The following is a 14,888-nucleotide window of genomic DNA, read 5'->3' on the forward strand; positions in this document are numbered from 1 at the left end:
TAAGACAGCTGATGCGGGGGCTTTGGGTCCCCTTCCCTGCTTTGCCTTCTGGTCGTGTGGCTGTGATCCAGAGGGGGAAAAAATTAATTTTAGGCAGAAAACGTGGAGATGCCGGGGATTGAACCCGGGGCCTCATACATGCAAAGCATGCGCTCTACCACTGAGCTACATCCCCAGACCCGGGGAGTTGTGTGCTGGAAGTGAGGATACACGTCTCTTTCGTTCTGGAGGCTCAGTGCCTTCAGAGACGCAAGTAAGTCTTTCCCGTCCCAGGAAGCCCACCAACCAGGGGCGCGCGGCACTGCGCCCGTGGAGACCGGTGTCCGGAGTAGATGGGTGTAGCAGCCGAAGAATGGTGTTTCTTTATGGGTTTGGCGGGAGAACGCCTATCGTAGCTCATCCTCGTTAGTATAGTGGTGAGTATCCCCGCCTGTCACGCGGGAGACCGGGGTTCGATTCCCCGACGGGGAGGCTGTGTGATTATTTTAACTCACTCCAACACACACACAAGACATTTGGGGCATGTTCTCCAAAATGATATGACTATGATAGACAGATATGCGTGGAAGCGTGTAAATTTGGTTTTCGGAATATGTCCATTTCCTCAAGAAGATAGGGGAGAATACTGTATAGTCAGCCATGAGCACTATAGGCTCCCTTCTATGTAAGAGTAAATATACATAGTGAGTATATTCGTATTTATGATAGGATTACAGCAACAACTAGAGCGAACTAGCTCCCATCATGCACCAGGCAGTATTCGTAAGCGCTTTACAGGTGTGCACCCATTTAATCCTCACGATAAGCCTAGGAGGGGCTATTTTATCACATCAGACAGATGAAATGCAGGCACAGAGCGTGGATCCGGTAACGTGTCCGAGGTCACATGAATCAGTCTGGTCTAGACCCTGGTTACTTCCGGGGAGAAGGACTGGGATAAGGTGGGAGTGACTCTGCCTTTCCGTTCGGTAGTTTTCTGGACTGTTTGAATTTTATTTTATTTTTTTCCACTCTCCTTCCCTTCCTTCCTTCATTTCTTCCTTACTCGATTTTTATCAAATTGGTACACTTAGCTTTTCAAGAACTACTACGCTTTCGTGAAAAGCAGCAGTAGGGTCCCCTGCTGTATCCCCTTGCTCCTGAAGGAATTTAGGACATCCCGTTTTGGTGTACTGTTTATTTTGAGCTGTCAGCACCTCACTGGTCTCCTTGCTGCCACTTGAGCCCCTCCTGTCCATTCTCCATACAGCAGTCAAGGGAGACTTTAAGAGATAAATCATATCACTCACTCCCCAGCAGCTTTCCAACACAAGAGAAAGTACAAACCCTTCACCGTGGCTTTCAAGGCCGGCACGATCTGGTCTCTGCCCACCTCTTTGTCCTCGCCTCCTATCTGCTGTCCCCTCACCCTCTTCACCTCTTCCACGCTGACTTTCCATTCATATAACTAGCCGGACTCTGTTTCAGCCTCAGGGCCTTTGCATCAGCTGTTGCCTCTGTTCCAGAGGCTCTTCCCCCAGCGGGCCCTTCATTCTCCAAGTCTTCTCAGCACTCTCTCCTTCTCTTACTGCCCCCATCCCAGGTGTTCCATCCCATCACTACCATTTATTTTGCTTCTTAGCATTCCTATTATGACGAACTATTTTGTTACTGTATTTGTGACTGGGTTACAGGGTCATTAGGTGCTTAGCAAACACTTATTAAATGACTTCACATCATGAAGGACGTCCACGCTTGTTCATCCTGTCCCAGACAACACTCCCCAGCCACCCATCTCCCAAAGGGCAGGGAAGCAGAGAAAGCCAAACCTGGACGCCGACCTGTTGATTTCCTCATGCCTTGAAGCTGAGCAGTTGCCACAGGTGGGGTGGCCATGCTTGGAGACCGGATCTCAGTCACTGCCCCAAGGAAAGCCCATACGGCCTCCCACATGCCTTGGCGTGGTCAGCATCCCTGCCATGCCTTGGGCTGCTTGGTGAGCTGCACCCAAGGGGAGACCTTGTTCAGTTGCGCAGAGAAGGGAGCCTGAGAAAGCGCAGCTCTGAGCCAGGTAAAATTCGTTCTTTCCTTAATTCAGCAAATATTTTTAAGCACCTATTAGGTGCCAGGCACTGTTGTCGGCCTTAAGCGATACAGCAGTGACAGAGGCTGATGAGTTCCCTGCCCGTCGTGGGTCTGTCATTCTAGCCGGGGGGACAGATAATGGACAAGGAAAACAATACCTAAGCTAACAGTAAACAATAAAGGGCTGGGGTCGCATAGGGAGGAGCGATCAGGGAAGGCTTCTCGGAGGCGGTGGCTTTGAAGGACGAGAAGGGGCGGGTGCGGGGCGATCCTGGCAGGCATGCGTTCCTGCCGACCCTGGTTCCTCAGCAGCGGATCCCCAGATCGAGGACCCAGGGCCATTAGACGACGAGGAGGCCAGAAGCGGAGGTTAGCGACGGCAGTAGCCGAAATAGCTCAGTTGGGAGAGCGTTAGACTGAAGATCTAAAGGTCCCTGGTTCGATCCCGGGTTTCGGCAGCTTAGTTTTTCTTCCCATGTGTCGGGGGAAAAGAAAAAAGACGAAGTGATTCTTTCAAATGAATAAAGGGGTTTCATTTTCTTTGTTTAAAACATCTCCGAGCAGTATCGAAGGGAAGCCAGAGGGTATGGGAACCTCTTTACAACTCCCCAACTGGAAATATCCGACAAGACCAAGAGTTCCTTAACTCCGTTTCTTTCACTTCATAGGCACTTAACCTCTGTTAGATGTCTGTTAGTTAATTTTTGCTGTTTATTAATTTTTGCTCTCTGAACCCTCACGGCTAAATCATGGACCAGGGAGGAAAAGTACTCTTTAAGATGGAATTAAATAAAGTGGGATTTTTCCTTCTTTTGTTTTGTAGGAAAAGATGAAATATTTAACCTTTTGGAACATGTGACTATTTAGGGAACGCTGAATGTACCTTTAAGGGGAAAACCGAAAGGCCCTTGCTAAAGCTTGTCCTCGTTAGTATAGTGGTGAGTATCCCCGCCTGTCACGCGGGAGACCGGGGTTCGATTCCCCGACGGGGAGATGCGACCTCTTTTCGAGCTGCAGTACATTTTCTCATTTCTCTTCCAAACAAATAACTTTCATAGAAATTCCTTATTCTTTGAAAGAATCAACCTGGCAGGCAAGCGAGATTTGCACCGGCGGTTGTCTGTCATCCGCTTGGTCGTAGTCACGGACGAGCGTCCTCCCGTCACATGGTTACAAGAAAGAAAAAACACAAAGTTCTCACGTTGAAGTGGAATTTTCCACTTTCTGCATGCCACAGCGCCGCTGTCAAGTGTTTGGTTTATATAATGATCTCCCAGAATAAAACTGTCAACTCCTAAGGCCAGGAAATGCTCATTCGGCTGCAAATTTTTTTTTTTTTTTTTGCAACAAATATTTCGTCTTCTTATGTCTTGCGCCGGCCCAGAGGTTGGCCCTCAGAAAATGTATATGGATTTGAGACAGGAGGTAGGGTGAGTCTAAACTGGACGGGTTTTTTTGTCTTACTTCAGTTGCAGACTCAGCGTCCTGCAACATGCCTATATCACCCTTCCCAGGCTCCTAGTCTTCATTCATTTATTTGTCTGTTCATTTATTTTTTTTCACATTAATTCCATACATATTTACTGAGTACTTATTATGCTCCAGGCACTGTTCAAGGCTCAGGGGATAGAGCAGGAAACAAAACAGGCAAGGCTCTGCCCTACTGAGCTTAGGACCAAGGCATGGACACAGACAATCGGCAAATTGTATAAAAACAGATTCTGAGACTGATAAATGCTACGGAGAAAAACAAAACAAATCGAAGTGATGCAATAGCGAATGCATGGGATTCACAGGTCCCTTCTTTTTTTTTTTTTTTTTTTTTTTTACTTTTTTTTAAATTAAAAAAAAATCTTGGCCACACCGTGCAGCATGCAGGATCTTATTTCCCCGACCAGGGATCAAACCCTTAGCCCCTGCAGTAGAAGGGCAGAGTCTTAACCACTGGACCGCCAGGGATGGCCCCATAGGTCCCTTTAGAGAGGTGGCCAGGAAGGCCTTCCTGAGGACCCCGCCAATGAAAAGAAGCCAACCATGAGGAGATCTGGGGAACAGCTTTCCAGACAGTGGGAATGGCAAGTGCAAAGGCCCTGAGGTGCATAGCAGCCTGGTCGCCTGAGGAACAGCTAGGAGGCAGGTGTGGCTAGAGTGCCCATAGAGAGGAGCAGGGGCGTAAGGGAGGGACCTTACGGGCGGTCAACAGAGGCCAGATCACCGAGGGCCTTAAAGGCCAGAGTTAGGAGCATGGATTTGATTCCAAGTTTTACACAGAAAGCAAACATAATCGGGTTTGTTTGGAGCAATCAGGGGCACCTGCTGAACTGACTACAAGCCCTCAGCTCGCTCCCGAACCACGTCCAAAATACCACCACTTACGTTGCCGTCCTTCTTCCGTTCTGTGGCTAAGGTCGCTTGCTCTCATGGCTGCCCTCTCGAGCTAGAACAATAAGGAGAGAGGATGGCTTTCAACGGAGCCCCATTCCGCAGCTCACCCCATCGCCCTCCTGCTCCTTTCCTGTTTCACCCAAACAGTATCAGCAAAGCGTCAGTTCACACACGGGGTGAATATGAGAAGTAGTAGGTCTTCGCTGGAGTTCATATAATAACAGCATTTTTAATAATGGGAACTGGCATTTCAGAGCACGGGCCTCGTACCAGGCACTGCTCTACACCTTCTCTGTGTAACTCATTCAGTGGTCACGACCACCCTGTGAGGCAGTTACTATTCAAATCCCCATTTCACAGATGAGGCCCAGAGAGGGGAGGCAATGAAATCACAGCTGCTGGTTCCAGTGTCCCAGGCACCAGCTCATCTGGGGCTTGACCATGAGGGGCTTCAGGTACTGGCAGGCTGTAAGGGAGATGATCAGTTAAGGACTGAGGTGGCAGTGTATTTTGGGGTGCGTTCTCCACATCATAGTAAAGCGACTCTATTTCTTGCCGGGAAATCTCAAGTGCTGGTGGAAAGAGGCGTTGCCTCAGTTTTCGGTGTCTCCTTGTCTCTCACGGAACCAGTGAGTGGCACCTTGATGACTTGAGGGACACTCCATAGCGTTGTGACTTCTCTCCCCTTGGGGAGCACTCTGGAAAAGAGGTGCTAATTGACAGCTAAGGAATGGCTCTTTTCAGTGAGCTACCTCACGGAGATTCCTTCCTTCCTCAGCCTTTTAGTGGGGGTGGATCTGTTTTTTTTTTAGTTTGCTGGGTTTTTTTGAATATATCTTTTTTTAATTGAAGTGTTGCGTTAGTTTCAAGTGTATATACGTATATATTCTTTTTCAGATTCTTTTCCACTGAGGGTTCATGTTGACATTCAGAGCTCTTTTTTTTTTTTTTTTTTTGTCTGAGTTGGGTCTTCATTGCGGTGCGCAGGCTTCTCATTGCGGTGGCCTCTCTTGTGGCGGAGCACGGGCTCCAGGTGCGCAGGCTTCAGTAATTGCGGCTCGCGGGCTCAGTAGTTGTGACTCGCGGGCTCTAGAGTGCAGGCTCAGTAGTTGTGGCTCATGGGGCTCAGTAGTTGTGGCTCGTGGGCTCAGTAGTTGTGGCTCACCGGCTCAGTAGTTGTGGCTCACGGGCTTTAGAGCGTAGGCTCAGTAGTTGTGGCGTGTGGGTTTAGTTGCTCTGCAGCATGTGGGAATCTTCCCAGACCAGGGCTCGAACCCATGTTCCCTGAATCGGCGGCTGGATTCTCAACCACTGCGCCACCAGGGAAGTCCCAATAGTCAGAGTTCTTGTTGGAGAAAAATAAAAAGAAAAATAAACGGTCTGCAAACCTCACAGTCACCAAAGGCTGGCATGGTTTTAAAGACCAGGAAACCGGAGATTTCTGGGTGGAGGTGCAATGCGGGCAATGTCCTTATTTATTGGAAAGAAACCCTTTTATTTTCTGTTCCTTCTCTTCTGTCTGTGAGGAGCAACATTCAAGAATAGGTCTGTCTCCCTTTGCTCCTTGGCTCCGGTATCAGCTGGAATTTCAGCTGCAGAGCTGTGAACGACGGGTCTAGTTGGGAAACATAAAACGATTGATTTTGGTTTGCTTTAAACTTTAACACCCATTTAGGTATACAACATTTTAATTTAGGAAAAAAGAAAATCTAAAGAATAGACTACAGCAGAGAATTTCAGAAAGTGAAGGAAAAGGGGAGGGGGATGTAGCTCAGTGGTAGAGCGCATGCTTTGCATGTATGAGGCCCCGGGATCGATCCCCGGCATCTCCACTGTACCGTCCCTGATTTTTTATTTATTTATTTATTTTCCCTCAAATTTCTGCCCCTGTTCATCATACAGACACCATGGACGTGATTATAACGGGTATTACTCCTCCGGTCACTACTTGGAAGTGGGATTTTCACAATAGGTGGGATCTGCCCTTCTTGAAGTCCCTAACACTCCAAATGTAATTTTATTAGAAGAGGCAAAGGGAAGCAGTTACAAGAAACATGTAAAGGCAAAACCTGACGTGATGACTGAAACCACGGAAAAAGTGAGAATGATCATTTAGGGAAGGTACCCTACGCTTCCTGGCATTGTGACTGCAGTTAAAGGCCTGGAGGCCTGGCGACTCATTCCCAGCCATCAGACGGCAAGCGTGGGCGTCATTCAAAGGTCTGAGCCCTTGCCCTTCAGTTGTGCTCTCAATAACTCCTTCTGAAAATGGAGCCATTTTCGGAGGGAGCCACCCAAAAGGAAACCAGCAGACACGGCAGGCGGGACCGTGCCTCCCGCTTCCTCAGCGACAGGCCACGTATGAACGCATGAATGGCTGTGGCGCACATACTGTTTAAACCTATGTTTATACACTGTACTTTATCATTAAAAATAAAAGCTATTTTATTAAAAGAAGGGGTCCTGTTGCACTCTGGGTTCGGTGGTTCTTCGTCTGCGGAAATAATGAGTTTCTCATCCATCAAATCCTGTCTCTCATTTGATTTGACCTCATGTTTTAAATCATAAAAACATCTCATCTTAGAGCTGGAGGGATCTGACTCTGCACAGCCTTCGTTTTTTGAGATGAAACAAATTCATGAAATGACTCCCAGTTAGGGAGTGGAGTACTGGTGACCGGTTCTCTTTGTAATGAACTTCCATGAAGGTTATTTCTCCCTAAATGTCAACAAGGTTTTAAGAGGACAAAACGTTGAGGTTATCTCTAAAGTTATCAGGCCTCACGTGAAATGAATCATATGATTCTGTTTTACTTTGTATCTTACGCTTAAATATTTCTAATAGCACAATGACAAGGAAAACACCATAAGGATAAAAGAACAAGGTGTGCTGAGAAATGGAGCTTTCTAGAAAATATGTCATAAATCTTTGAAAAAAATGGTTTTCAATGATTAGATTTGATTTTACAATTAAAAAAATCAAAATCCATTATATGAGGTACCAAAGGTAGTCACATTCTTGCGACTTCCCGGCGGTCTAGTGGTTAAGCCTCCGCGTTCCCACTGCAGGGGGACACAGGTTAGATCCTGGTCTAATATCTAAAATTTAAAAACTAGCCAAATTCATAGAAACAGAAAGAATGATGGTTGCCAAGGGCTGGGGGTGAAGGGTTAGTGTTTAATGGGTACAGAGTTTCAGTCTTGCAAGATGAAAAGTGGAGATGGATGGCGGTGATGGCTGCACAACAGGGCAAAAGGTGAAAGGTAGCAGAACATGCCCCTGACGTTATTTTGAGCTACCAGCACTTGAAAAACAGCAAATGCAAAGCAAGGGTTTCACCGAACTCCCCTTCTCCGCCCAAAGACAGATCCTTCCAAAGGAACTCCATGGTCCTAGATCCCCTCCCCAGGAGTTTCACCAACCAGGGAAGATTGGCTCTTGACACAGGAGAGACTAAAAGTTGATACCAAACTGCGTCACAAGCTATCATATCTCTATCCATTCTTCTATTCTTCCAGTAAAAATCATTTACTCTCCCTTAAGAGGACTTTCCCTGTTAAGATGGTATTTAAGCCTAAATTCTAAAGTCACATCTTTGAGTGACACATTTTCCCTCCGGGGTATCTCCGATATATTCAAGACGTGTGCATGTTAATAAATTATTGTGCTTTGTTTTGTTTTGTTCCTCTTGTTAATCTGTCTTTCATTACAGGCATCTCAGCTAAGGACTCAGAAGGGTAAAAGGAAAATTATTTTTCCTCCCCTACAATATACTTAACACTACTGAACTGTACGCTAAAAAATGGTTGAGATGATATATTCTGTGTATTTTGCCACAATTTAAAGACAACAAATTAAAACACAAAACAAAGGCCCAATAAGTTAACTAACTTCTTAACGTTCCTATACTAGGCAAAATTGGAACTTTCTGACTGGTGGGGGATGAAATGGGTTATTTTGAAGCGGGAGCAGTTTGTTTTCTGCCACACAATGCAAATACACAAATGTAAGCAGGAAAAGGAACAGAGCCTCTAGGGCTTCTTCTTCTTCTTTTTTTCCCCCCCTAAGGCGCAGATTCCCTTGACTTCCTTTTATGGTTATATAACTGATGACAACATAAGGCAAACCTTTCCCATCCAGCTCTCCGATTTCACCCTTTCCCTTAGGAGGAAAATGTTTGCTGGTCGTTGTGCGAACATTCTCATGTTGCTGAGTTAAGTCCCATACAAGGTTGTGTGACCTTCAGGGGAGCTGAATCCTTTGGGGGAAGGAGGAAAGGCAGGCGGACAAACAGGCACCAGTCCGACCCCCTGTAGCCCAACACCCAGGCCCTTTGTGAGCTCAGCTCATCACGTGCTCACGCCTGCCCACCAATCCCGCCTTGTTGCTGGGTCTCTGTCACTCTTCCATTGGTGCCAGCTCTGACACAATCCCTTCTGGGGTGCCTGCAAAGGATGGGTCAGTGGATGAAGGAGCTGAAAATGGATCCAGTGACTCAAGCTGCTTCTAGCACGTTCTAGCACATTGCATTCTAGGTCAGGGGATTTTAGGAGCGTGACTTGATACCCGATTCCTGAATCCAAGTGGGACATTCAGACTTTGGGAGCCCTTCTCAGCAAATAGAAAAGCAGTTGTAACAACAGCAACAAAACTCCTCTGTACAGCAGGGTTTATCAACCCAATGGATTACTGACATTGGGGACCGGGTAATTCTGTATTATGGGGGACCGTCCATTGAAGGATGTTTAGCAGCATCCCTGGCCTTTATCACTGGGTGCTAGTGGCATTCCTCACCCCCAATACCACAGTATGACAACCACAAATGTCTCCTGGGAATTCCCTGGCAGTCCAGTGGTTAGGACTCAGTGCTTTCACTGCTGTGGCCTGGGTTCAATCTCTGGTCAAGGAACTAAGATCCCGAGAGCGGAGAGGGGGCCAAAAAAAAAAGTCTCCAGACATGGCCAGATGTCCACCGATGGGCCAAATCACTCGTGGTTGAGAACCACTGCTCAAGGTAAACAGCAGCCACCTGTCTTTGGGGGGGTCATTTTTCCCTCCCCTCTCCCTCACCTCAGTGCCCTTGGACAAATGTTTATTTCTATGTGCTTCAACCGAACCCACAGTTAGACTTAAGTTAGGGACCACAGGGGTGGTGCAGAGAATTTTTCTGCTAGAGACAACACGGTGTTCTCAGCTCGTAATAATGTTGTTTTCTCTTTGGGGATAACCCCGGGCCCATTCCCCCACCCTCTGAGCCTCTCTTCTCTCTCCTCTCCCCCCTCTTTCTCCTTCTTTCCCTCCCTTGCCTCTGAAATCAGGCCTGTTTTTCTCTGTACCTTTTGGACCATGAAAAAAACTATGTCACAAAACTCGTGACTCAGCCTTTAAACAACAGGAATCACAAGGCTTGCAGGAAAGGAACAGCCCAAAGCAAACAGGGTGTGGTTTGAAGCCAGGTCTGGTCACCTGAGAAAGTGTCTCAGCTTTTTGTTCCTCTAAAAACTTCTTTCTGAAATTTAGGGAGAAAAAAACTTTATAAAGAGCCTTGATGTTCTGTTCCTTTAAACTCCCTTTCCAAAAATTTAGAAATAACTTTCATGGAAGTCTGTATTGGAAGTCACTGTGAAACGGCAGAAATGCGCCTCGGGGTGGGGTGGGAGGCTCCGAGGAGCTCCAGTTCTTTATGTCTCAGCTCAGAAAGAATTCAGCGAGAGGCAAAGTGATAGCTAAGGAGTGATTTATTAGAATAGGACGCTCGTGAGGCTTCCAAGCGGGTGGGCGAGAGGGGGCTGCACCCCAAAAACTTAGTGGGCTACAGTTTTAGAATCCAACAAAAAATGGGGAGGGGGAAAAGACCACCTTCTTCCTCATTCTTGAGTAGATGTTAAGCTTCCATCATCAGCTCCTCCTCCACGTCAGGCGGGTTTTCTCGTCCCTCCATAGTCAAGTCAGGACTGTCACGGCACAGTGGAAATGAGCAAAAAGGTGGTAACATATATTAAAAATGGTAAATCATCTCAGGTTCCAGTATAATGTCACCCTCTCCTTATATGTTTGCTTTTAGTACGCCCAGAGGAGCATGTCCTAGGGATCATTAAGTTACTGAGCTCACTGGGCAGGATATGGGTCTCCTTCCACCGTTGTTTGTTTCGGGGCATGTCTCATGCTTCTGTTGCATGGGTTTTTTGTTAAGCAAGCCTGCTGGTTTTGCGGTTAAGTAAACCTGCTTTCTTGAGTGAAAGACCCCTTAACTTACTTTTTTCTCTACTTACAATCCCCTAGTGGGATTAACCATAATGTTTCATCACCAACTTTGTCTCTTTACTCTGTCCCTGTCAACTGGGGTCTCCTGCTAACCTGAAAAATGACATTTTATTTTTATTATTCATTCTAATTTCCCAGTAATAAATTCATTCTGAAAAAAGTTAAAAATGATAGAGGTTAAAGTCTGTTTTGAAAATTGCTCAGAGCTTTTTCGTAAGTACATACCCAGGTTACCAAAGAAAATATATAGCAGTTTTGTTCTGATTCACGTTTTAAGTATAATGTTTAAATAATGTTCATAATTTCAAGCAGGAATGTAGTCTTTTCCTAACGGCAGAACATTTTTTAGTCAGTTGCCCCTTTTTCTCTCTCTATATTTTTGAAGGCTTTAAGGGTAAAAATTAAAAACACCCTCCTCTCATTTGTACAAATAGGGAATATTTCTAGAAGAGTCCAGAAAGAACGGTGGCTGGGGAATTGAATGCATGAGGAAGATTTTCCACTGTAAACTTCAAAAAAATCTGTTGGCATCATGTTCGTATATTTCAAAATACTTGAAAAATCTGCTGGAGAAAGGACATAGAGATCATAAAATAGATTGTCATAAAAAAAGGAAAAAGATCTAACTGACGATCTTTTTCTCTTCTTTTACCCAAAGGAAATTTGCCTAGAGAATTAAATTTTATATTTGGGATATTAATTTTTTCCCAGGAATAAACAGAACTTAGATTCAATAAGTATCTTCTTAAAATCTCGGGCTTAAATAAGTTTGATTTCTGATTTCTGAGCTCAACTAAATGTCAACAGAATTCAAATTCCAACGCCTCCCTGTTGATAATCAAGCACAAACCAGGAAGGCCGAAGAGCAATCTAGAAAGTTCTGTCAGCTTTCAAGTCCAGCGCAAAGAGTTTTACACTGCTGTGTGGAATTTCCGCTTTTCTTTCCAAAATTCAATGTAGACCTGCCATAGGCATTTCTCCCTTGGAAACTTAGTTTTCACTCCTGTGTTCTGAGGAATTCCTGAGGCTCCTGACGACCCGTCTGAGGCGGGCTTGAGGCCGCGGCCCTGGGATTTGTCGAGTCATTCGTCTTGTCTCGGTGCCCGCCCGGTGGGGGATGGGCGCGGCCGCCGCAAGTTGGGGGGCTGGACTCCCAGAGTAGGCCTCGCGACGGGCTGAGGATGAGGGGGAAGTTCAGGGCAACAGAAACACTACCCATATCTAAATATGACTCACAATAAACACCCCTCTTTATTCGCGGGGGGGAGGGGCAGGGCGGGGTGTGCGCTGGGCAAGCGGGACCCCGACTCGGTGTGAGGCGCTCGGCCGGAGCCCTGTACGCCTAGGGCGGGCCTCGCGAACGGCGGGGCCCGTCCGGGCCGGGGGGAGGGGGCATAAAGGCCGGGCGGTGGAGACGGCCCGCTCCGGACGTCTGAGCGACTCCACGCCGGGTTTTCAGGCCGCCCGCCCCCCACTCTCCCTCCCCTCAATTCGAGCCCGGGGCAAGTCCGCGGACGCAGCGCTCAACGAGCGCGCTGATCCCTCCGCCAGGCCTCTCGGGACGGCGGCCCGCTCCGCGCCAGATTCGGCCCCAAAGCTCCAGTCTTCACAGGAGAGCATTTTATGAGTGGAATTAGTTGAGTCTGGGGTTTCTCTTCAGAGGGCAGGAGGGCTGCGAAAAGTAGTCCCTTCTCGGCGTTTCTGCGGAAGGATCTATCGGAGCGGCGCTACCTGTACCTATATAAGGAAGCGCCGGCGGGAGCGGTGCGCAGGCATCTTCGTGAAGTTTGGAAGTCGAGTTGCGGTTTTTCTGCGTTTGCTGCCGTCACCACCGTTTGGTAAGGAGGGGGCCCGGGGGTCTCGCGGCCGCGGGGGGCGCGGGGTGTCGACTTGCCCGCTGCGGCAGAGGGAGCAGCCGAGGCCTTTAGTCACCCGGGGCCCGCTAGCAGCAGGGTAGCCCTGAGAGGGAGGAACGCGGCAAAATGGCGTCCGTTTCCCGTCCCTCGGTGGGAGAAGCCGGACTCCGAAGCGGGCTATGAGGTGGGAGAGAGAAGATGGGGGACGGGGGAGGGGACTGCGGGTGAAACGGAAACGCGAGAGACGCGAGAGGCCCGTGAGGCCTCCGTGGCGGCGGGGCCCAGCTTTTTGGGGAACGGGGTTGGGCAGCGTGTGAGGGAAGCGAACATTAGGTCACGGTTTGACTCGAGCGAGAACTCGGTTTCCCGTCCCAGTAAGGGGACAGTAACTGCCGATGCCACGGAGCCGTCCTGCACCCGCGAGGGGGGAGGGGACCCGCTCGCCAACGCGGTTACGAGACGTCATCCCTTCCGTGGGCTCGTAATCGAGGGTGGGGCCGCCTGCTGGTATGTGTGGAGGGAGAGTTTTTCTGTTCTCGGGGCACAGGGTTTGGGCCTGGGGTGGTCGCTGCCGTGTTGGCAGGGGACAGACAGCCAGTGGGGGGGGAGGGTAAGTGAGGCCCGCGAATTGACTGCTTTTCTTTCTTAAGTGCGTGAAACGTTGGCTGTGACCTTATTTGTCAAGCTTTTGAGTTTTTGGGCACGTTAGTCATTTGGTTAGTATATAGTGACATATAATTTTGTAGCATTAGGTATGTGTTGACCTCTGAATTATCTGTTAAACGCTGGGGTTATTTTTTGTGTTAATTTTTTTGTTGCAACAGACAATGCAGATCTTCGTGAAGACCTTGACTGGTAAGACCATCACCCTGGAGGTGGAGCCCAGTGACACCATCGAGAACGTCAAGGGGAAGATCCAAGAAAAAGAGGGCATCCCCCCAGACCAGCAGAGGCTGATCTTTGCCGGCAAACAGCTGGAAGATGGGCGCACCCTGTCTGACTACAACATCCAGAAAGAGTCCACTCTGCACCTGGTCCTTCGCCTCAGAGGTGGGATGCAGATCTTCGTGAAGACCCTGACTGGCAAGACCATCACCCTGGAGGTGGAGCCCAGTGACACCATCGAGAACGTCAAGGCCAAGATCCAGGATAAGGAAGGCATCCCCCCAGACCAGCAGAGGCTCATCTTTGCAGGCAAACAGCTGGAAGATGGCCGCACTCTCTCTGATTACAACATCCAGAAAGAGTCGACCCTGCACCTGGTCCTCCGTCTGAGGGGTGGTATGCAGATCTTCGTGAAGACCTTGACCGGCAAGACCATCACCCTGGAGGTGGAGCCCAGTGACACCATCGAGAACGTCAAGGCCAAGATCCAGGATAAGGAAGGCATCCCCCCTGACCAGCAGAGGCTCATCTTTGCAGGCAAGCAGCTGGAAGATGGCCGCACTCTCTCTGATTACAACATCCAGAAAGAGTCGACCCTGCACCTGGTCCTCCGTCTGAGGGGTGGTATGCAGATCTTCGTGAAGACCCTGACCGGCAAGACCATCACCCTGGAGGTGGAGCCCAGTGACACCATCGAGAACGTCAAGGCCAAGATCCAGGATAAGGAAGGCATCCCCCCTGACCAGCAGAGGCTCATCTTTGCAGGCAAACAGCTGGAAGATGGCCGCACTCTTTCTGATTACAACATCCAGAAAGAGTCGACCCTGCACCTGGTCCTTCGTCTGCGGGGTGGTATGCAGATCTTCGTGAAGACCCTGACCGGCAAGACCATCACCCTGGAGGTGGAGCCCAGTGACACCATCGAGAACGTCAAGGCCAAGATCCAGGATAAGGAAGGCATCCCCCCAGACCAGCAGAGGCTCATCTTTGCAGGCAAACAGCTGGAAGATGGCCGCACTCTGTCTGATTACAACATCCAGAAGGAGTCGACCCTGCACCTGGTCCTCCGTCTGAGGGGTGGTATGCAGATCTTCGTGAAGACCCTGACCGGCAAGACCATCACCCTGGAGGTGGAGCCCAGTGACACCATCGAGAATGTCAAGGCGAAGATCCAGGACAAGGAGGGCATCCCCCCAGACCAGCAGAGGTTGATCTTTGCCGGGAAACAGCTGGAAGATGGGCGCACCCTGTCTGACTACAACATCCAGAAAGAATCCACTCTGCACCTGGTCCTGCGCTTGAGGGGAGGTGTCTAAGTTCTCCCTTTTAAGCTTTCGACAAGTTTCATTGCACTTTTCTTTCAATAAAATTGTTGGCATTCTCAAATAGTGTAATTTATTTCTTTTTAATAAGTGCTTGCAGAAGATTCTTTTT

The 14,888-nt window shown here is 48.5% G+C and overlaps 1 protein-coding gene and 5 non-coding genes across 6 annotated transcripts; 5 read left to right on the forward strand and 1 right to left on the reverse strand.

Moving 5' to 3' along the window:
• Positions 1 to 103: 103 nt before the first annotated feature.
• Positions 104 to 175, reverse strand: TRNAA-UGC (transfer RNA alanine (anticodon UGC)). Its single transcript has one exon. It is a non-coding gene; the product is annotated as a tRNA-Ala (tRNA).
• Positions 176 to 399: 224 nt separating this feature from the next.
• TRNAD-GUC (transfer RNA aspartic acid (anticodon GUC)) lies at positions 400 to 471 on the forward strand. The gene has a single exon. It is a non-coding gene; the product is annotated as a tRNA-Asp (tRNA).
• A 1,978-nt stretch (positions 472 to 2,449) lies between these two features.
• TRNAF-GAA (transfer RNA phenylalanine (anticodon GAA)) lies at positions 2,450 to 2,522 on the forward strand. The gene has a single exon. It is a non-coding gene; the product is annotated as a tRNA-Phe (tRNA).
• A 463-nt stretch (positions 2,523 to 2,985) lies between these two features.
• TRNAD-GUC (transfer RNA aspartic acid (anticodon GUC)) lies at positions 2,986 to 3,057 on the forward strand. Its single transcript has one exon. It is a non-coding gene; the product is annotated as a tRNA-Asp (tRNA).
• Positions 3,058 to 6,209: 3,152 nt separating this feature from the next.
• Positions 6,210 to 6,281, forward strand: TRNAA-UGC (transfer RNA alanine (anticodon UGC)). Its single transcript has one exon. It is a non-coding gene; the product is annotated as a tRNA-Ala (tRNA).
• Positions 6,282 to 12,423: 6,142 nt separating this feature from the next.
• On the forward strand, positions 12,424 to 14,840 carry UBC (ubiquitin C). The gene is made up of 2 exons (XM_030764388.2): positions 12,424 to 12,551; positions 13,394 to 14,840. Exon 2 carries the CDS (start codon positions 13,397 to 13,399, stop codon positions 14,768 to 14,770), a length of 1,374 nt encoding a protein of 457 aa, XP_030620248.2. The 5' UTR covers positions 12,424 to 12,551; positions 13,394 to 13,396; the 3' UTR covers positions 14,771 to 14,840.
• The last annotated feature ends 48 nt before the right edge of the window (positions 14,841 to 14,888 follow it).

The sequence above is a fragment of the Delphinapterus leucas genome, chromosome 14, assembly GCF_059928025.1.
Source record: "Delphinapterus leucas isolate spDelLeu-1000000601 "Yukka" chromosome 14, BTC_Dleu_Yukka2, whole genome shotgun sequence".
Classification (NCBI taxonomy): domain Eukaryota; kingdom Metazoa; phylum Chordata; class Mammalia; order Artiodactyla; family Monodontidae; genus Delphinapterus; species Delphinapterus leucas.

Excerpts from the sequence above, each read along its gene's own strand:
- UBC (XM_030764388.2), top strand. The coding sequence starts at position 13,397 with ATGCAGATCTTCGTGAAGACCTTGACTGGTAAGACCATCACCCTGGAG.